Here is a 22379-nt window from a genome sequence, read left to right as displayed (position 1 = left end):
TTATTCGGTTGGTCGGCCAAAAAGATTTATTTAATTTAATAATTGTCCCAAAATCTTTATTCCATTTCCATTTTTTCTTGGTACTCGAAATAAAGTGTTTTTTTTTTAATGATTGCAATCGACGTATACACACACATAAAATAATCTAAAAATTTAAGAAGATTAGCTCGAAAATCTTCTATCCCTAATGATATTTCTTTAAAATACTTTTTTTTACCACTTTAGATTTTTTAAAATTTACTTTAGGCCATGATAGTACTTACAGTCTATTGTCCACTAAATTAAAGGCTCAAATGTGGTGAGTTTAATATTTAATTGTGATTAAAAGAAAAAATAGTATTAGATGCGTTTTGGGTAGAGCAGCTGTATTTATGACTCATGATCGTTACAAACTTTTATTTTTTAGGTGGTTACAAATTGTTCAATACACATTCTTATTTATTCACTAGACTTTCCAATTCTATTGTTACACATCTCAAATTAAGGAATATAATATAAAATTTGTGATTATTAAAATAGAATTTGTGACCGGTAACAAAATTATTGTGAAAATAATAAAATAAAAATTATCTTGTGAGCAGCTGCTAAATTATATTAATTGTAACTTACGGCTGATATGAAATTAATTACGACACTTATTTGTAACTATTACATTATATTAGTAGTTATTAATATTTAACTAATTTTAACTATAATATCACTCCTTTGTTGCTCTGTGATTGACATCGATAACTGATCTAATGCAGCAGTTGCAGACAAGAATATCAGTTAGTTTTAAAAAATTACATTGTTCAGTATATTCTTCCAAGCTTACCCTCTGAGGGGCAAATTAGTCATTCCAATGAATGAGGACCTAGTTGAAACAAATGAACCAAAGGTGCCTTATTTGATAAAATATATAAAGATTGGAGAATTATGAGATCCCCCTATGAATAAAAATTATTAAATATGGACCCCCGCTTTCCCTGACCATCGAGATTCGAGAAGGCCAACCAAAGCGTACTGGAAAGACGAGCATGCACGCAATGGTGGGCTCCACATTCCACAAACAAAATTGATTTCTCGTTAGAGCCCTTCGCCCAACATTTTCCTCTATATAAAGCAAAATCGTTACCGATAATAGGATCACAATACAAAAACGAAAACAGAAGCCCAAAAAAAAAAAAAGAATCAATTTTTGTCGTTCTTTTTTGTTTGATTTCAAGTCCTGCTATGTCTCAGGTATGCTTTCAATGAATTGGGTTCCTTTGTTAGTCGTTGATTATTATCCTGTTTGACCATTTTTACATCTGGGTTCATGTTGGATTCTTTTAATAATTTGTTGGTATTTAGATTCAAGAATTTTAATCGAATTTTGTTAATTTTTTAATTGAAAAGACCATATGGGATTTTCACTCCTCGAATTATTGAACAACATATGCAAAATTTCCCTTCTTTTGAATAAGTTATTCTCTGTTTTATTGATAATATGTATGAGGATCAATAAATCAATACTATCTGTTGGGTAAATGTTGATGTGATTGATTTTAATGGATCAGATTATCAGTAATTTTACATAGTTATTATTATTATTATTTTGGTGATGCAGATTTTGTAAAGATTGTATAATCTTTATTATGGGTGATTGAGATGTGTGTATAGGTTTTATGATTTACAGAAATGGCTTTGTTGTCTTAATTTGAGGATTTTCTAAGCTTTTTCATCCTCGAATTATGATCGTGTTTGATTGCAGACCGTTGTCCTTAAGGTTGGCATGTCATGTGAGGGCTGCGTTGGAGCAGTGAAGAGAGTGTTGGGGAAAATGGATGGTTAGTTTTTGCCCATGCAATTTATTTATTTCCATTATTTCTGCAAACTCGATACGAAAGCTACTTGATTATCAGTAAGTGAATTGTCCATTGCTGATTTGCGTAGGTGAGCATAAACTGTATTTATGGTAAATTAGGCATTGAATCTGAGCTGCCTGATGTTCCATTTGATATAGTTGTCATATGTGATACTATTGTGTTTTGATTTCTTTTATTGATCATATGGTGTCGGTTGATAATTATTATAGTTTTTTGCTGGTTGCCTGTTGTTATATTACCTAGTTTGATTTTAACTGGCGCTATGTTTTCCATAACTATCTTCAGGTGTGGAAACATTTGACATTGATTTGAAGGAGCAAAAGGTGACTGTGAAGGGCAACGTGCAGCCCGGTGCTGTCCTCCAGACTGTTTCTAAGACTGGGAAGAAGACTGCCTTCTGGGAAGAGGAAAAACCAGCACCAGCAGAATCAGATTCAAAGCCCACCGACGCTGTGGCTGCTGCTTAAGATATCAGTGACCTGTTCACTTCGTGGGTGTAGGTCTGTTTTTAATGAGTTACAGCTTGGTGAATTTACTATGAATATCATAAGGATTGTGTGTTGTGTACTGCAATATTTTACTTTGAAGCTGTAATAAGATCTTGGATGTTTTGCTTCTGTACTATTGTGTTGTCTAAATTGAATACAACTTCATTGTGATATTTCTTTCGTGCTTTTGATTATCAATTTGTTTTATTCTCTATGCGAGATTTTACGAGATTTTTGACTTGAGATGTGTGTGACACTTATTGAGAGACGACCTCTGGTTCCATTTGGAGCTATGATTATGTATGAACACTGACCTGCTGATATTTGATCGAATGGTCCACATATCTTTGGTGGTAGTAATGGGGTTTGCTTTCTTTATCTTTTCTGATATTTTATTCACGTATTTTTGGACATTTTTTCAAAATCAAATTAGTATTTTTGTTTTGGCGTTTTCAGATTTGAAAACGCTTTCTGGTGGCTGTATTTTTATGAAATGAAAAAAAGAAAAGAATAAAACAGTTGGGATTGTTTCATATTATACCTGCTGTTGCCAACTCTACATATAAATCACTTGTAGGTTAACCAATATTCATCTTAATATCCCTCATAGCCCTTACTTTGTAAATCTAGGTTCTTAAAGCCGAGCACCATCAATCTATTTGATGGAGTCTCTTTGTTTGCTCTTTAAATTGATGTACAATGTGTATAATTTTCCCCGTTCAGCCATTATGTAATTTTCTTTTCTAAAAGAAATTGTTTCTAAGGATAAATTTATATTACAATCTCAAGTCTTCTTAAGGAGGGGAGGGGATTGACATTCTTGATATTCTGCATATGTCTCTGCACCCTCTCCGTCTCCGTTAGAATTATTTGAGAGGATTCTCATCCCCTCCTTAAATAATAATAAGGGATCTCCAAGAGTTTCTAATCTCGAATAATTGATATTTTTTTAATTTCTAACTCAATTTAACAATATTAACCTAAAATATACAAAATAAAATGAAAATTGTTATGGATATGTCTTATTTCATTCTATTCATTCTACTCTTTCAAACTTTTGGTATACATAATATTCAAATAACGATTTTAAAATAAAATTAAACATTGTAATTTTTATACCATATTGACGTGCGTATTGTCCATGAGCAATGATGCTTCTCAGCTACTGATTATGGCACAATGAACTGCACTGCTCGCCCACTGACAACGCTACGTGCTACTGGGTTATGATAAGAAGACGACGAGCTGGGTGTTAGCTACACGTGAATAATTTGAAAAAGAATGAGTGAAATGTGAGAGAGTGATTTAGAATTTGATTTGTGAGTTTGTGGGATTGTGAGCTTTGAGTTATGGTTAAGTGTAAATTACATTAAAGTCTTTATTTTAACTAATATTTGTTTGTATAAATATTTTAATATTTGTTAGTAACACTAATATTTAATATTTTATTATTATTCACTAATAATTTTAGAAAATTAAAATTTAAAATGAGAAAATGGGGAAAAGAAAGATTCCACCTCATCTCTGTTCCTTTCTCGAATAACAAATTGAACATAAAATTATCTCCAGACTCTCTCTAAATAGAGAAAATCCTCTAAGATCCTCGTTCTCGTAGGAATTTCTACCATCCCTAAGTCTACTAGGAATCTTGATATATATATATATATAAATTCACTCTCTCTGGACAATACAAAATGCCCACGATAAAGCTCAAGCTGATATTTCAAAAAATGTTAAGGGCATTAGACTACTATTGAGCAACAAGTCCAATCAATTTTTAACTTTTAAATTGAGGGTTTGGTTATATTGAAACTATTTTACTGTAGAGTTGATGATAATCGTACTATCATAAAAATAAATATAAAATTTATATTTATTGTTATAATTTGACTATTATCATCAATGCTCTAAGGTACAACAATCACTGTAGTTAGTGCCTTAAATTAACATTTAGCATCTCTGGGTCACTTAATTTAATCGGCACGTTGAGATGTACTTTCACTAAATTTTTTGTCTTTGTGTCATTAGCACAGATTAAAAAATAAATCCTTTTTACTATATTTCAATGAGTAATGATATTTATATAGAAATTTTTTTCAGAACGGACAGAATCAACGTTAAAATCAAATTATCGATGATTGAAAGAAAAATTAAAAAACTCGGTTAAAAAACTATGCTTTCTGTTTCTACCTTTAAAATTAATCAGACACGTTCATAAACCTTCAACTCTTCTCTGAATGTCTTTTTCTCGTCTTCTACGCCTTTTTGGCGACTCAAAATGCATTCTCAAAGGAAGAACACTCCACGCGAAGATGATCACATCCGGGTTTCACCCAAATGTAATCACATACAACCATTTGCTTTTGATGTACGTAAAATTCAGCCGCATCAATGACGCGCAAAAGTTGTTCGATGAAATGCCCGAACGAAATGTCATATCTTGGAGTGCTTTAATTTCCGGCTTTTCTCAAATTGGTATGCCCGAAGTGGCGTTAAATTATTTTAGGCTAATGGTTTGTTGTGTCCTTGAGCCAAATTATTACACGTATGTTGGCGCTGTCTCCGCTTGTGCAAGTAGAGGTGATGCAAGAAGTGGTAAGGAGATTCATGGGAGGATGTATAGGAGTGGATTGGAGTTGAATAGTCATGTTAGTAACTGTTTGATCAATATGTATGGGAAATGTGGTTTGTTGAGCTCGGCTCAATTTGTGTTTGATGCAAGTTTGGAGCGGAATTCAATTTCGTGGGTTTCACTTTTGTCTAGTTATTGTCAGTGTGGAGAGCATGTGCATGGTTTGAAGATTTTTTTGCTGTCAAGGAAATCAGGGGTGGCAATTAGTGAGTTTTCTTGTGCTAGCGTATTAGGTGCTTGTGCTGTTTTGGGAAACTTGAAGGTTGGGATGCAAATTCATTCATTAGTGTTCAAGTGTGCTCTTGAGTTTGATAAGTTTGTTGCTATGGGGTTGATTAACTTGTACGCAAAATGTGAAAAATTGGACTTGGCTTCTCGAGTGTTTTCAAATATACAGCTGCCAGATTTGACAGCTTGGAGTGCACTGATCGGAGGATATGCTCAACTTGGAAAAGCATGTGAAGCCATTGATCTTTTTGTCAAGATGTTTTCTTCAGGCCTCATGCCTAGTGAAGTAACATTTTCATATGTGCTTGGAGCCTTTGCTGATGTAAAGGAAACCATAGGTGGAAGGCAACTGCATTCTTTGATCATTAAAATGGGATTCAGTTCATTTACATTTGTTGCCAATACTGTTCTGGACTTCTACTCAAAATGTGAACTTCTTGAGGAGTCCCTAAAAACATTTGATGAAATGGATGAGCATGATGTTGTCTCGTGGAATGCACTCATTGCTGGACATCTTGCATCTTGTCATTATGGAGAAGCCATTGAGCTTCTGAAGGATATGCTTTTTGAAGGACATTGCCCTAACCTTTACACTTATTCTAACATTTTGAACATTAGTAGTGACATTCCAGCGATTGAATGGGGCAAGCAAACACATTGCTGCATTGTAAAGCCTGGATTTGATTCCAATGTTGTTATTGGGAGTGCCCTTGTAGACATGTATGCAAAATGTGGAAGACTGAATGACGCTCGGAAAGTTTTTGACCATCTATCTTCTAAGAACTTGGTTTCTTGGAATACCATGCTTGTGGGATACGCTCAACATGGATTAGGGAGAGAAGCATTAGAAATCTATAGCATGATGCAGGAAAATAAGATAAAACCTAACGATAATACATTTATTGGGGTATTATCTGCCTGCGTACATATAGGACTTGTAGAGGAAGGATGGCACTATTTCAATTCCATGATTAGGGACCATGGTATTTCCCCGAGGATGGATCATATAGCTTCTGTGGTCCATCTTTTTGCCTGTAGAGGACAGACAAGAAGAGCTTATGAATTTATAAAGAGTTCGCCTATAGAGCCCAATAAGGTTGTTTGGCGATGCCTCTTGTCAGGTTGCAAAACACACAAAGACTTAGTCCTGGGAAGATATGCTGCAGAGAAGATTTTAAGTACTGATCCAGAAGACACTTCTGCTCATATAATGTTGTCAAATGTGTACGCAGAGGCCAACATGTGGGATGAAACCGCCAAAGTGAGAAAAATAATGAAAGAGAAATCTTTGAAGAAAGACACTGGATGTAGCTGGACTGAGCTGCAGAACAAAATGCACTACTTCTCTACAAGTCGTTTTGCACAATTTCAAGGAATTGACCTGCATGAGGTCATGAATCAATTGTCAGTCCATTTGTTTGATGGGGGGTACGTACCTGATCCCATCTACTCATCCCACTTTGAGGAGTAGGCCAACAACGTTGAATGGAAGGCATTTGGTGACACGACATCTCACTTTGGTGGTTCATGTATATGTAGTAAAAGAAACCGTATAACACATCATAGCTTGGCATGCAAGTGGAAGAATCTTCAAGTTGAGGAAGTACAAACACGATAGGAATAATTGTATGGAGTCCTCAAATGAGGCCACATGACATTGCATATTTTTCTAAGGGGTGTGAGATCAGCGGGAATATTGAAGTTTGATGATCTTGGTGAAGCCCTGGGTGAAAGGCAACATTGCCAATGCTCGGGCCTGTTCCTGTTCTTCGAAGACAGTTGGTAGCCTAATTGGTATGAATTCACTTCCTTCTTGGATCTGATCTTCTGCAATATCTCCTTCTTTGGCACACTTATTCTTTGGGTCTGCAGATTGATGGATAATTTTCTATTGTTACTTTTCTCAATCTCTGAGTTTGAGTACTTTTAAGTGACTTAAGGGGTAACTTCTTGTTTCCAACAGAATATGTAAAAACGGCAATTTTTCCTTTTGCTTTTGTTTATTCTTTGTTTTATTGATAATATGCATGAGGAACTAGAAATGAATAGAATTTGTTGCCTAAAAGTTGATGTGATTGATCATAGAAGGGATCAGATTATCAGTTTCATTTAAATTTTTTAAATCTTGCCTTTGAAGAAAGATAATTCTTATTCCTTTATATGTGTTTGGCATTTAACTAAGCGTAATTTATGCTTGGGAATTTTGTTATTCTTCCCATTTATGTGTAAGCTTTGGCAATCAATTTGTATGATAACAATAATTTTTAGTAGTTATAAAATGTGGGTTATTTTATTTTCTTTATGCTCATAATGACTTTCACCTTGCATTATCATCATGTTTGATTGCAGGCCATCGTCCTTAAGGCTGGGTATGTCATGTGAGGGCTGGAAATGAAAGGTTTGTTATTTTTCCAATCCGATTTATATACTTCTATTGTTTTTGGAAACTCAGTCATTTATACAAGGAAGCCCCTTGATTATCAATAAATGATTTTTTTTTTTAATTTTTATAGTGGTGCACCATCCCTCTCTCTCTACACACACACACATACTTCCTAGTATTTCAAAAAATGCTTGTCTAGCATTTGCAAACTAGGTATACGCTTTGCCATGGTGGATTTATCAATTTCTCAATTTTTAAAAGACATTATTAAGGAGCCATCCCCATTACTGTGTGTTCTCTTGCAAAAATTTTGCACATGCAAGCATAAACTTTATTTATGGTGAATTTGCATTAAAAACTTCCTTGCCTGATGTTCCATTTGATGTATTGTCATATCTTATTTAGATTTCTTTTTATTGATTATCTGGTCTCTGTTGATATTATATGATAGTTTTTGCTTGGTTCCTGTTGTTATAACACCCAACTTGACTTTTATTGGTCTATACTTTACAAAACTATCTTCAGTCGTCAAATCATTCGACGTTGATTTGAAGGATCAAAACTGTCTGTGAAGGGCATTCCTCCAGACTGTGTATCTAAAACCAGGAAGAAGATTGCCTTCTTGGAAGAAGAAAAGCCAACACCATCACCAGCAGAATCCGAATTGAGGCCTACCGAAGCTGTGGCTGCAGCTTGATATATGTGACCTGCTCACTTCGTAGGATTAGGTCTGTTTTTAATGAGTTAATGCTCGGTGAATTTACTACGAATGTCAGAAAGATTGTCCATTATGTACTGCACTTTCTTACTTTGAAGCTGTAATTGTCAAAATAAACTTTGTTATGAAATTTCATGTCTCTGGTTATCTTTTGGTCCTCAATTTCTTGTTATTCATCATGTGAGATTTTCTACTTTAGCAGTATGTGATTATTATTGAAAGACAGCCGCTGGTGCAATTTGAGGCTATGATTGCTAGTGAACAATGACTTGGTGATAATTTTGAATAACCGATCATCTTTGGTAGTAATGGAGTTAGCTTTCTTTATTTTTGCTGCCAGTTTGTGAAGTGTTTATTGTCCTTAATATCTCAGATTTTCCATAATGGCAAGGGAATTTTTGGGATTGACAATTTCTTTCTCAAAACCCTAACAAAAAGAATCAATTTTTGTTAGGAAAGTGTTGTTAATTGTTAACATGAGGGGTGGTAATTGTTAAATGTAATTTTGGTTAATACATTATTGATGGTGTATGAAATATACATTTTCTAAATGGTGTTTCTGGACTTATTTTTAAAAATAGATTTAGTATTTTTTTATTTGATGTTTTCAGATTCGAAAACGCTTCTACTAGTAGAATATGCACCAATGATGGCTGACATGCAGGTTGAGGAAGTACAGACAGGTTAGAAATGATTGAATGGACTCCTAAAATGAGATCACATGATATTACATATCTTGCTAAGGGGTGTGAGATCAGTGGGAATTTTGAAGTCTGATGGTCTTGGTGAAGCCCTCGGTGAAAGGTCAACATATTGAAGGGCTTGTACCCTTAAATTCTGAGGGTAGTCTGCAACACGGCCAATCCTCGGGCCTGCTCCTGTTGACCACGTCAGAGATAGTTGGTGGCCTAATTGGTATGATTTCACTTCCTTCTTGGATTTGATCCTCTGCAATATCTCCTTCTTTGGCACACTTGTTCTTTGGCTCTGTAGATTGCTGGAAATTGTTCCTTTGTAACTTCTTGTTCTCTCAGTTTGAACATTTGTAGGTGAATTAAAGGGTTGGTTTTCTTATTGCTCTGGGAACTTTTGATTTGGGTGGCTCAGGATCCTCCAGTTCTCGAAATTTCCTTCGCTCTTGAGCTGATTTGCTGATACCACAACTCTCATTATCTTCAGTAACTGAAATTACCTGACTAAATTAGGAGAAATCAGAAAAAGATACAATAGAAACTTGATATCTGGGCTTTGGTTTGCCGGATTAAATCTGAGTCATGGAAATTAAGTAAAATTAGGACACCTAATACTCTGAAAACTGTAAAAGCTGCTTTCACTTCTCGCAAATCTTACTGTAAGTGCATTTTTGCAGTGTCGAAATGGCTACCTGGCTAACAAATTCATAAAACAGCATGGCATATTATTTGCATACCTGAACTTTGCCAGCATCAACTCCATTCTCCTTTAAGAAGGCCAAGAAGTTGTCAAGGTTCTCATTACTTGGACGGTAATGTCCACTGTATGCTGATACAGACTGGTAGTCATGAGGATATGTTCATGGTTCAGTTGCTAGAAAACTCTTAAACAACCTCAATTAGACTACTGAAGTTAATGTATGAAATAAACTGACATACTTTCTCCTCTATTCAATCTAAACTTAAAGAACAAAGCATTCTTTCAGCTCTTTTGATCTGCCATCAATTGTTCTTTTCTTTCACTTTACCTGAACTTATAACAAGTATGCCATCTTATGCAAGGTCTTTATATATATATTACCAATAAGTTTTGGTATTGATTTTATTAAAAGTAGAATTGGTTTAGCTGCTGGTTGCTGCAAAAGGACAAGCCAGACTTGGGGTAGATATTGAATCCTTGTTTGCAGTTTTCTGTTTATGTTTAATTGACCCAAAATATCTAATCTAGAGAATAATGCTTTAAGACATGAGCTTTTGTGGATTTAAGGTAAAGTAGATTCATATTATAAGGTTTCTTTAATGGAGAACCCTGAATCCTCAATGTATGCAGTTCCAAATATTTCCTAAAATTAAAAAAGAAATGAAAAGTAGATTGTTTTGAATCCCTTATTACATCGAATTGATCTGCATTATCTTTTCACAAGTCTAATTGTACAGCAGTAGTTGCCTAATTTATTCATTTTCAATGAATTCATATTTTGAAAGCTTATTTCAATACCTTATTTAAAGGTTCCATACTTCGGAAACAATACGTCGCAAGGGTGAGGTACGACAATTTTGTAATGTTATGTGAAATCATCAAGGGCAACTTAATTGTTATTTGTTAGAATCTGATTTTTGTTTTACTTCCATGTCTGGTGTCTGTTTTAAGGAGCATGCGCAGAGTTTCTATACTGGATACTAGATGATTTATACCATTAGCTTTCCACCTTCTGCCATAAGTCTTCCAGCTGCCAAAGTTGCTCCGCCTGCGAGGAAGCTGGAATGATGAAATGATCCCTTCCTTTTCTGATTGGAGAAGAATGGCATTAATCTTTGGCTAATAACAAAATGCATTTTGTTACAATGTAGGGGGAACATATCAGACAGGTAGTTCAGAGTCCCCATAAAGTCTTACCTCACCAGCATAAAGTTTCTTTGAGGCACTCATCACAAAAATCCATTTTGAACCTTCTGATCCATGATTTGTGCTGAGAAGAGTTCCAGTTTGTTTGTTCACTAGGATCCCTTCAACAATAATATACTGGTACCGTTCCCTCCCTTGCTTATTTAGGACAGGTAAAAGAAAGTTAGAAACTTGGTTGAACTGGAGCTAGCATGAAAGTTCAGTCTTGAGTGATAAAAGAACCCTTTATTGTTTCTATTGATGACAAAATCTTTGAATGAGCCATTGGAGATTAAACCCAAAAGTTATCTCTTAATATGATGATTTTTTATGCCTAAAGATGATCATAATATGTATGGTAATTTTGATGAAAAAAATAACGTTTTCTTTTCTTAGTTGCTGTTGAATTTCTATTGGATGATATTTTTTTTACCCACAAAATTTTTTAAATTTAGACATCATTTTGATCATAACACTCTTTCTATGTTTGACCTTTGGAAGTATACCGGTCCAAGATACTTGATGCATTCTTGCTGAAGCCTCAATCTTGGGCAATCCTTAAGATCAACCTCTTTGCCATCCCCCAATGTCTAACCTGTGTAGATAGATATATCAAGGGTAATTGCAACATATCATGCCCATTTATGCAAACAAGAACACAGAAAAGTAAAAACTATTTTGCATGGGATGTCAACCGAATGTGAAACCCCAGGTACAGTGGTCTTAATTTTCTTTTGAATTCTTCACATAAGTATTCCTTTTGCTCAAACCACTCTAAGGTCAATTTTTATACAGAATCTCTTTTTCACCCTAATTTGTTAAATAATTGTCACTCTAATTGTTATTTCACGACATTATGTTCAGATGGTAAGCGTTTAAGTCCCTATAGAATCAGAAAAACATGAGTAAATTGAAACATTAAGCTCATTCTATGCCGTCCTGTAAATAAGAATTTAATATAACATTACTGATGATTCAGTTGCACGTGTGATTTCTCATGTTTAAGCATTACATGGCATCTATTGCTTCCATCAGAATGTGCAAAATACCATTTTCTAATCAAGCTTGAAGTAGATGATGAGGGTTCCTTTGTTGCATTATCTTGCTAATCCGACAAGCAATATGTTTTGTTGTCACTCATAAACTTGGCTGAGTCTGGATGTGCATGCGGAGACAATAAGAATACTTAAGAAATTATCTAGTATATCTAGGTTGTCTTGCAGACTCTTATTATTTGCTTACTTTGCTGTCTCTTATCCATAACTTTACATGAGTTAACATCTGCCAATTTGATAGTGCAGACAGTGGTGGAATACAGTGGACTGCATTGTGCCTAACTAATGAAGTTATTTTGAAAGGTTAAGATGCAGCGAAGGTCTTTATATTTTGTCTGTGCAGCCCCACAGACAAGAAAAGAGATTTATCATTACTGAAACATGGGATAAGCTGTTTTTTGAAAAGAAAACCCCAGATTCAAGGTATCTTCATTCAAGTAATGAGTTGTTAAAAAAATTGGGGAATCGTAGTTAATATCTTAAGTAGGCATACCAGTAGAAAAAGGGTGCTCTGTGTCTCTTTTACACCACTCTTCATAGTACAGGTTCAAATTATGACCATAACGGTGTCTCGGATCAATCTACATCACAATATATATCAAGATAGTCACAATGATGGATTAGCTTGAGTACAAAACGGAAAAAGCAGTCATAACGATAATGATCTGTAGTGTAGTTGAAGACTTACAGCTTCAATCCAATGCTGGAAAGCTAATTTCTGTGCCTTAGCATTTGTACTTAGTCCTTTTCCTACCTGTTAGGGAGTCAAATCACATGATAGCCCTTTGTTTTTTTAATATTACATTGTTTTACTTCAAAATAAAACAACATGCCTTTGAAGCATTCAAGCTGATCCTAGCCCATCGTGATGCGGCTGTTTCAGGTTTGTCAAAATTGAAGAAAGAGACTGTACTGTGATTCAACCTTGCATAATCTATCGCTTGCCACCTCCAAACATTCACATTACTGTTAACTTTCTTTACCATGAAATGACAGATAAGAGTTGCTGCATATTACATGAAAATTAAGAGGGATTTACCATAGCTCTTCAGCAACCACAACAGAATCTGCTAGCCTATGCTGTGTACAGTAACTCCTGTAAACTTTTTGCAATTTCATGGCAGCAACGCTTGATTTATACCCACCATTGCTCTCTTTAGAATCCATCACTATAAATCCATTGTCATTGTGATCCACAGAAGGAGCCATATCATTAGTTCACAACCAGTAATACCAAAGAGGAGATTAAGAAGCATATATCTACTTTTGTTTTCTTTCTTTCGCAATTCATTAATGATTAGATTTAGAATACAATGTGCCATTAATGGGTTGTGGTACCATCTTCAGTGACAACAAACTATTTTGGTTATGTGCAAGAAAGTGGCCTCCACTCTCCCACTCCCTGTCATGTCAACACCCACTGCACTTTGGAACTCTCAAGTGCTTACTTCTTCGACAAGTTTCTGCTGGCTAGCTCAAGGTAAATTTTATTTATCTACTTCATCTTAGAATTATCATACGCCAAAGAAAATCTCCCTCTGTGAGATTATTTTGATGCCTGCTGTAAAAACTGTGTCGTAATTTTGTGTAAAAATGATGGGTTATCATCAGTCTTGTCATCCCATATTTGAGGTACAGATGATGATGGGAGCACAAGAAGTTTAACCCATGCATTTTATTGTGCTTTCACATTTTGTGGCATTGTTTTATGCCACGGGAGAGTATTATCTTTATTGTCCAACATTTTCTAGTGACCCTTGTACCACCATAGTTATTGAGATGCGATTTGATGAATTCTGTAATGGATGTCGTACCATTTATATTTCTGCGCCAACAGTGGCAAAAGATTTGGCAGATATGTTGTTCCCATTAGGTTGAAAGTTCTATTCAAATTGGAAAAGATACCATGCTTTCTTTTTTCTTTTCTTTCTTTTTTTTCAAGTGTTATTTGAGAATGATAATTAGGGGTGGGCATCGGATCGGATTCGGATAAATGATTCGGATTTGAAGGCAAATCCGATTGGATGAAATTTGTGCAATCTGATCGGATTTGGTTCGGATCAATCCGAATCATCCGATTGGATTTGCATTGTAAACTAAAAAAAAAACTGAAAATTAAAAAAATATGCTAAATGACTAAATGTTTTTGGATGATAATTTTTATTTTGGTTTATTTTATTGTTGGATGATATAATGATAATATTTATTTTGTGATTTTGTGTTGTTTATTTATTTGGAGACTTTGAGTAATATTTGATTGTTTATTTTGTGTTGTTTGTTTGGAGACTTGGAGTAATGTTTATTTTGTGTTGTTTACTTGAAGACTTGAAGTTGGAGCAAAGTTTATTTTGTATTATTCATTTGGACTTTGGAGAGTTGGAGGCTTGGAGCAATGTTTATTTTGTGTTGCTTATTTGGAGGCTTGGAGCAATGTTTATTTTGTGTTGCTTATTTGGAGGCTTGGACTTGGAGTAATGTTTATGCACCTAGCTTGTAAGAGGATTACTAATTAAATTAAATGGGAGTGTTTGTACAAAATAAATGCATATGAGAATATAAATGGGCCGTTGATTATAGATTATTAGATTTGATTATTTAAATGTTTTCATTTTAATGGATTATATTTTTTTATTTTTGTGAATGGAAACTTTGTATCGGCTTGTTTTCTTGGTATATATCAATGTCACATTGTCAAGGAAATAATACATTGTCATTTGTCAATTTGTTTTGGTTTTCTTTTTTTTTTAATGGTTAGTAAGTTTTCATTAATTATATATTTCATAAATTTTTTGTGAGAATTGTTAAAAATGTCCAAATCCGATTTCAATCCGAATCCAAAATATAATCCGAATCCGAAATATAATCTAAAATCTAAACTCATCCGATCCGAATCCGAGTAATCCAAAATTTTCATCCGATCCGAATTATTCGGATCAGATCCGGATCGGATTTAAAGTCGGATTGAATTCGGATGAAGTTTTTTTCAATCTAAATTATCCGAAATCTGATCGGATTCATCCGAATCCAAAATTACCCACCCCTAATGATAATCTTATCCTCTAAACAATAATTCTTGTCCCCTCTAAATAATAATTCTTGTTCGTTATTATTACTTGAACTCCGTTAATCGAGATGTAAGTGCACAACACACATTCACGTCCAGTTGAACTACACCCTTAGTAGCTGATGAGATTATAATGCTATGATTAATAAATAAATCGGGATGGGAATCGGAATGGAGGATTCGTGATTAAAAAACTTGTTTATTTGTTAAATTAAAATTGGGAATGGGAATGAGTTACGTGGGACTCGCGCAAATTTTGTCAGGGAGGGAGTTGAGAATCAAAAGTCCATTTCCGATAATGACGATTTTGCCCCACAACAAAAATCGTAATCCCAATTTTGTCCTCTCTCTATATCTGCAACAATCGATCTCCCTCTCTCTCTCCATCTGCAGCAACCGACCTCTGTCTCTCTAACCAAAGGAAAATGATCGGTTTGAGTAGCTTGTCACCGGTCATCTCCGTTGCTCGTCATGCTACAACCCATCATCGTCGTGCTTGTCGTTGTCGTTATCTCTCTCGTGCTCGTCATTAGCTGCCCCGCCTCGTCAGCTGCCTCTATCACAAAGCTTCGATTCCGATTTACAACTCCGGTTCCTATTTATTATTTACTAATGCAATTATTATTATTATTATTAATTGTTTATATTTATTATTATTATTATTATTATTATTAATGTCATTATTATTATTAGTTATTACTATTATTTATTTACCGGAAATTATCTTCACACCATTTCTATTTTGTCATTTTGATATTTTTTTGCACCACTTTTGTTTTTAAACTTATCTCAATCAATCACTTTTGAGTCTTTGACACTAAGAATTTAAATACAATGGTCATTTTACCCCGGAACCATTTTGTCTAACAAAATTTTTAAAAATAAAAAATTGTAATTGCCATTTAATTAATTGATAAAACATTACTGAAAAATTAGGTGTGTGAGTACTATTTAATTAATAATATTATTAATTTTTTAAATCTTTTTGACCTAAAAAATGTGTAATACTCATCTCAAATATATTCTTTTTTTTGTTCTTTTTATCAATCATACAATCTCAATTATCAAATCGTTTCATTGTTTAAATTAATCACCAAAACAATAATAGTCAAAACCGACTTGGAATAATAAAAAATTATAATTACAAAAATGATCATTTAAAAATTATAATTATAAAAATTAACATCTTGAATTTTGAGATTTATTTGTTTTATTAAATTCAAAGGTATTCTTGTAATTATAATTTTTTTATTATATAGGATAAAATTGTCTTTTAATTTATTTAGGGATAAAATAATTATTTTATTTAAATTTTTTGTGTCAAAGTAGTTGGTTGATACAAGTTTAGAAGAAAAGATACTATAGAGTACATGTTAAAATTTTATGGTGGTTAAATATCCATGTGACAAAACAGAGATGGTGCAAAGATAATTTTCTTTTGTTTATTTATAATGTTATTAATAAATTGTTATTATTATTATTTTTACGACTAAAGGACAATAGTTAATAAATGGCATTTTAATAAATTATAGTAATTCATTCCGATTCCACGATTAAATAAACACATTCATGAAAATGAATCTCATTTCAATTCTGATTCTTACATCTCAAGTAAACAATTTATTCTAATTCTCATTCCTGATTCCAATTCTAGCCCATTCCGATTCCAACTCCATTGCGATTATTGATTAGTAAATGTACCATAAGAGCAATCAAATTTTTGGAAACTAAAATTATAACTGAAAAGAGTATTTTGACAAAAAATATGTTAGGTATTAAGTGAAGTACTATTAGGAAAAAAAAAAGGATTTTAAGAGGATTATGGACAGATGCCAATAGTTTAACTCTTCTTATGTCTTGTTTGGGATTTAGATTGGATAAAAACTTATAGCACTAAGGTGTTTGAGATTGGGTGGAAAGTTATTAGAGTGTTTGGTAAACATTAACTGCTATAACTTATAAGTTAAGTTGATTTAATTTTACACTTGTATGATGAAAAACTTATAATATATTTATTATTTCTTTCAAAATTATTATTGAAAAATTATGTTTACTGGCTATTAATTTACATTTTATAATTACAATTTTTTCCTCAACATCAAACAAGACCTTGGTGGTGATGCTAAATGCTCTCTCTTTTAACTTGTAGCATTTGTCCCAAACTGTTGTTTTTTTATTGACGAGCAGAGTGAAGGAATAATTTTAAAGCCGATTAAGAACAAATTAATTAAGCATAATCACCCAAGTCTCCGACTTCGTGAGTTTGAGAGGAGAGAAACTAATTAAAGATCAATTATAAAGCAAGTGCATACGCAGTTGAATTAATTGATTGAGGATATGCCATTTTATTCAGCACTGTGTGAGAAAATAACAAACATTCCAAGCGTTACAGTGATTGCATTTTTTCAAAGAGCATATGTGTTCAACAACAGTTTTTACTGCCAGGTATGCAAAGGCAGAAACCAGTATTCAGACACCGAGAATTAGATTCACTGCAATTATGCCCTTTCTCGCAGTCAAAATCGCTCTCGCAAGGGATTTGTTTCTGAGGTTGAGCTTCGGCTGCAGGCATGGAAATTGAAAATAGCACACCTGCCGAACAAACAATTAGTTAATTAAGTAACCCATTAATAGCTTAATAACTTCACATTTTTCTTTTATTTTATAAACATGCATAAATATGAAAGGAAGGCAAGAATAACAAACATGATGAAACTAAGAGAGTGATCAAAATAGCTGATTTGAATGAAGTCTCCATTGTAAGCAAAACAGAAAGTTTGAAAACTAGTATTTTAATATGGTTTGATTTGAGTAGTTTGGGTTCTCTCTATAGCCAGTATTTATAGGTACATTTATAGATTTTACAACCATATATGAAATCAGAAATGGTAGGTATATTTATTTATTTTCCTAAGACCTTCTGGATTTGACAACATAGAAATATATAAAGGTAATGTTCATTATGTGATTTTATTCCATATGCATGCAGAGAATTAAAGTATACACTAGATATATATTGTACTGGACTAGTAGTTTTAAGTAATTTTAATTTAACTAGCCATTGGAGTTTGAATCCTGAAGATTTTGGGAGAGGCGTGGCCAAAAAATTGACTATATAAATTGACAGGGGAAGATTTTCTACTTAATTTGTATCTAATTTGTATCAATCAGTCAAATGTTGATAAATAGTGAAAATACAACCTTTGACCTTTCTATTCTTGTGAGTGAAAATTAACTAATAAAATCTATTAAAATAGTAGAAGTGTCGAAATTCAAATCTTCATTGCAACCGAGTTACACAGATCTTTTATTCCATAATTTTAAGCCTCGTCTACTGCGCTACCATCAGTTGGCTGCAGAATGAAAACATATAATTGCGTTTAGGAGTGCTGCGTTGTGGGCTTAATAGTTAAAAGTAATAAAATGAATTGACGAGCCACTAGACTTTAATCTAGTTGTTATAACCTATACTTTACAATTGTAGGTTCAAGCCCCCACAACGCATTGTAAAATTATAATTTTCTTCTTCAATTTAAGTAAAAGTAGTTTTCTCCCTTTCGAAATGTGAGTGGAGTTGACGTCTCTCGAATATAGAGAGAATGTAAAAATATGAGTTGTAAAGGCAGTCCACAGTCTTCTTCCTTATGAAATATGAGTGGAGTGGACGTCTATCGAATATTACAGAGGGTGTAAAATTATGAGTTGTAAAGGCAGTTTTCTCCCTTTTGAAATGTGAGTGGAGTGGACGTTTCTCAAATATTAAAAAGTGTGTAAAAATATGAGTTATAATATGAGCAATAGTCTCATGTAATTAAAAAATAAAAAATAAAATCAATTGACAGGATTTTCCGAATGCAGGCTCAAGTGTGGGTTTGGCATTACTATCCATCGTTACCATCCTAAGGTGCAACAAGGTCTCGACGCTCAAGAAAGATGAGGCCCGACAGACATTGTGATTATTTTTTCATTAAGGGTCGTAATATAAAAGTAACAAACACTAGAGAGATATATCATAATATAAGGGAACCTAAGGACCTAAACTGTAAAATTTTCCTAGTTTTATAAATTTATTTTAAAAAAAACATTTAGGCCATTACCAGCAATCGAAGTAGGGATGGGAATGGACACCACTTGTGGTTTTCCTATTACCAAACTTGCACTCGCAAAAAAATTAAATTACTAAACCTGCCTGCTTCGTGTTTTAACAGTTACCAAACCTACCTATAACCCATAATAGATTTTTTGTGGGTTTTCTCATTTAAAATTACAAATATTAAAAAAATATTTTTAATAATACATGAAACTTAAATTTATATAATTCAAATTATATATTTTTATGTATAGCCTAAAATATCTGCATATAATACTCAATTTTAGATTTTATCAATGTAAATAAGAAATTAAAATTTCAACATTAAAACAAATACACAAAATTCATTAATCTAACACAAAATATTTCTATTGTAAGCAAATAATCATCATTAATATTAATGTCTTTCTCCATCTTTTAATCAATATACAAGTATTATCAACAATATTAACAAATAAATTTTATACAAGTATCATTAACAATTAATTAAACAAATAAAAACCCAACTTTAGCAAGCAATCATTAGGTTCAAGTCATTAAAGCAAAACAAACAGAATCAATCAAATTAAAATTAAATATAAGTAATATTAAACTTGAAAATTATAAAATTTCTACTTTTTAAAAGCTTATTGCATTTGTTGTGTTTGCTTAAACGGCTATACAATTCTTAATTTTGATAATAACAAACTACATGTAAAAATGGTGAAATGGTAAATTATTTTTCACAATCTCACAAGTTCTTCAAGGGCAAAAATCATTCAAGTGAGATCAAGCTTAAGACACTTAATGGACAACGGCACAATTAAGGACTAAAGGTACTAGCTTAAGCGATCCCTATTGTAATATTTCTTGTAAAGCTAGTATGATTTAATGTATGCATGATTTAGCATTTAAAAGCTCAAGATATTTTTCATGACATTTCAAATTATATCATCATTTTCTAGAATATAAAGGTTTTAAACTTATAAGAAAAATGATTTTATAAAATTAGTTGCTTTCCAAATTTATGGACTAAATTGAAAAGTTTTGAGAACTTTGAAATCAACAAGTAATGTTTTAAATTCTAGATATGGACCTATTTGCAAATGTTTAAAGTTTATGGCTATAGTATAATTTCAAAAAGTTTTGGGTTAAATCTATAAATTTTAGAACAGTAGTAGCTAATCGTTTAATCAATAGCGACTAACTGCTTAAAGCAAGAGGCAATCTGCTTTGACCAAATTTTCAAATTTGATTTATGATGGTAACTTGCCGCATCAGCATAATGACTAATAGCCTCATTTTAGCGGCAATCCGACAAGTCCCCAGAAAGTCATTAATGGTTAGCTTGATTGTTTAAACTATAAAAACCTAAATCAAACTTAAATCTAATAACTTTTTCAATCTCAAGCGAGCTAAAACTTGTTCCTATAATTGATCTTGAGCTTTTATCTTGCTTATCTACATACATTGAATCATTACTGAACTATCATTTGCTTATACACTCTTATAGAGAGTAATCTTGTAATTTTCATTTATATATCAAATTTGAGTGAGTATAAGTGCGAGAAACACTTGAGCGAAAGAGGTGTGTGTGTGTGTGTACATCACTACTTGTAAAAGTTTATTGACACTCTTGAAATCAATTGTAAAATCTTGAAGCCTTGGAAGGCTTGGACAGTAGAATCCTTAAGTTTGGTTTGCTTAGAAGAGTGTACGTAAGCAGGTTTTGTCGAAGCATGTAAAAATCACATATTTTTTCACTTCTCCCTTATCTTTTTAAATTTATGCATTGTTGAATTTACTGTTATTAAATTTCTTGAAACATTTATTTAATTTGTATTGTGTTTTTGCTAGTATATTTTTTAATACCCAATTCACTCCCCTATTGGGTTGTTGAGCTAGAATTTCATTTGGTATTAGAGTAAGGTTCTCTTATTAGGACTTAATCATCTGGAGTAAAAAATCAATGATAACTCAAAATGATTTAACCTTTAAGGAAGGATAATTCATAGCTAGATGTCCATTTTTCGATGGGAATGATTACCTTTATTGGAAAACTAGGATGAGAATTTACTTACAAGCATTATATTATGAAATATGGGAAGTAGTCTGTGATAGTCCATTTACACCAAAAATGAAAAATGAAGAAGGGGATGATATTCTAAAATCTTTGAGTCAATGGAGTGAGTTAAAAACAAGAAAATTTTCTCTAAATTTCAAAGTCATAAATGCTCTGTTTTGTGCTTTAGACAAGAAAGAATTCTATAGAGTTTCAAGATGTTCAAATGCATATCAAATATGGAAGAAACTTGAAATTGTTTATGAAACAACAGACCAAGTTAAAGACTCTAAAATTAGTAGCTACACCAGGAAATATAAATTGTTCCAAATGGAACAAAATGAAAGTGTGCATTCCATGTATATAGATTTACGAATAAAGTAAATACTCTAGGAGCCCTAAAGAAAAATTTTTTATATAGCGAAAAAGTAAAGAAAATCATTAGGTTTTTACCAAAAGAATGGAGACCTAAGAAATCTGTAATTGAAGAAGTTAAGGATTTAAATATCTTATCTATTGATGATTTAATTGGCTCACTAATTTCCTATAAAGAGGATTTAGTAGTTAAAAAAGGTAACGAAGAAAAAAAGAAAAAGAGCATTGCCCTGAAAGCTTCAAGATAGAAAAGCAACGAAGAAAGCTAATTCGAAGATGAAGATATGACTATGATAGCTAGAAAACTTAGGAAGTTTTTTAAGAAATCCAGTGAGCGAAGAAAGTTCAGGAACTTCAAAAACCAAAAGGAAAAGAATAAAGCAATCATATGCTTTGAATGTATGAAGCCTGGGCACATAAAATCGGAATGTTCTGTCCTCAAGAGGCGAGAAAGAAAGCTATGGTGGTAACGTGAGATGACAACAATGAAGAGACTTTAGATGAGGAGGAATCACATGAAATGTCAAACCTAGCACTTATGGTAATAAGAGAAGAACTTGATGAGATAAATGATATTCCTTCTTATAATGAGTTGTTTAGAGCATTTGCTAAATTGCATAATAACTTAAAGAAGATAGGAATGAAAAATGAGTCTCTTAAAAAGAAAATGTAGAACCTTCAAATGAGAATGATACTTTGAATGAAAAGATTAAGTGCCTAAAAGTAGAAAACAAAAGTTTGCATATTCTTTCTTATAATGAGTTGTTTAGAGCATTTGTTGAATTGCATAATAACTTAAAGAAAATAGGAATGAAAAATGATTCGCTTAAAAAGAAAATGTAGAACCTTCAAATGAGAATGATACTTTGAATGAAAAGATT

The 22379-nt window shown here is 32.8% G+C and overlaps 3 protein-coding genes across 16 annotated transcripts; 2 read left to right on the top strand and 1 right to left on the bottom strand.

Annotated features, from left to right (window-relative positions):
* Nucleotides 1–1055: 1055 nt before the first annotated feature.
* LOC102614126 (copper transport protein ATX1) lies at nt 1056–2508 on the top strand. Its single transcript, XM_006492136.4, has 3 exons — nt 1056–1221; nt 1733–1808; nt 2133–2508. The coding sequence occupies exons 1-3, from the start codon at nt 1213–1215 to the stop codon at nt 2312–2314; spliced, it is 267 nt and encodes an 88-aa protein (XP_006492199.1). The 5' UTR covers nt 1056–1212; the 3' UTR covers nt 2315–2508.
* Nucleotides 2509–4429: 1921 nt separating this feature from the next.
* On the top strand, nt 4430–14509 carry LOC102613823 (pentatricopeptide repeat-containing protein At2g27610-like). 14 transcript variants are annotated; one of them, XM_052440064.1, is made up of 6 exons: nt 4430–6989; nt 7545–7593; nt 8104–8306; nt 8908–9211; nt 12175–13408; nt 14252–14509. In XM_052440064.1, the coding sequence occupies exon 1, from the start codon at nt 4573–4575 to the stop codon at nt 6664–6666; it is 2094 nt and encodes a 697-aa protein (XP_052296024.1). In that variant the 5' UTR covers nt 4430–4572; the 3' UTR covers nt 6667–6989; nt 7545–7593; nt 8104–8306; nt 8908–9211; nt 12175–13408; nt 14252–14509. The 14 variants fall into 14 exon arrangements, with proteins under 14 accessions (XP_052296024.1, XP_024948756.1, XP_024948754.1 ...); XM_025092988.2 differs by having other exon boundaries at nt 9666–13408; XM_025092986.2 differs by having other exon boundaries at nt 9331–13408.
* LOC102616849 (IQ domain-containing protein IQM3-like) lies at nt 9351–13137 on the bottom strand. The gene is made up of 10 exons (XM_052439850.1): nt 12968–13137; nt 12762–12876; nt 12617–12682; nt 12422–12509; nt 12116–12210; nt 11380–11463; nt 10886–11080; nt 10684–10776; nt 9726–9827; nt 9351–9488 (listed from the first exon to the last, which is right to left on the bottom strand). The coding sequence occupies exons 1-10, from the start codon at nt 13135–13137 to the stop codon at nt 9351–9353; spliced, it is 1146 nt and encodes a 381-aa protein (XP_052295810.1).
* Nucleotides 14510–22379: the final 7870 nt, after the last annotated feature.

This window comes from Citrus sinensis, chromosome 4 (genome assembly GCF_022201045.2).
Source record: "Citrus sinensis cultivar Valencia sweet orange chromosome 4, DVS_A1.0, whole genome shotgun sequence".
Lineage (NCBI taxonomy): Eukaryota > Viridiplantae > Streptophyta > Magnoliopsida > Sapindales > Rutaceae > Citrus > Citrus sinensis.
The sequence above is the reverse complement of the archived record's forward strand: the minus strand, read 5'-3'. Positions and strand labels throughout refer to the sequence as shown.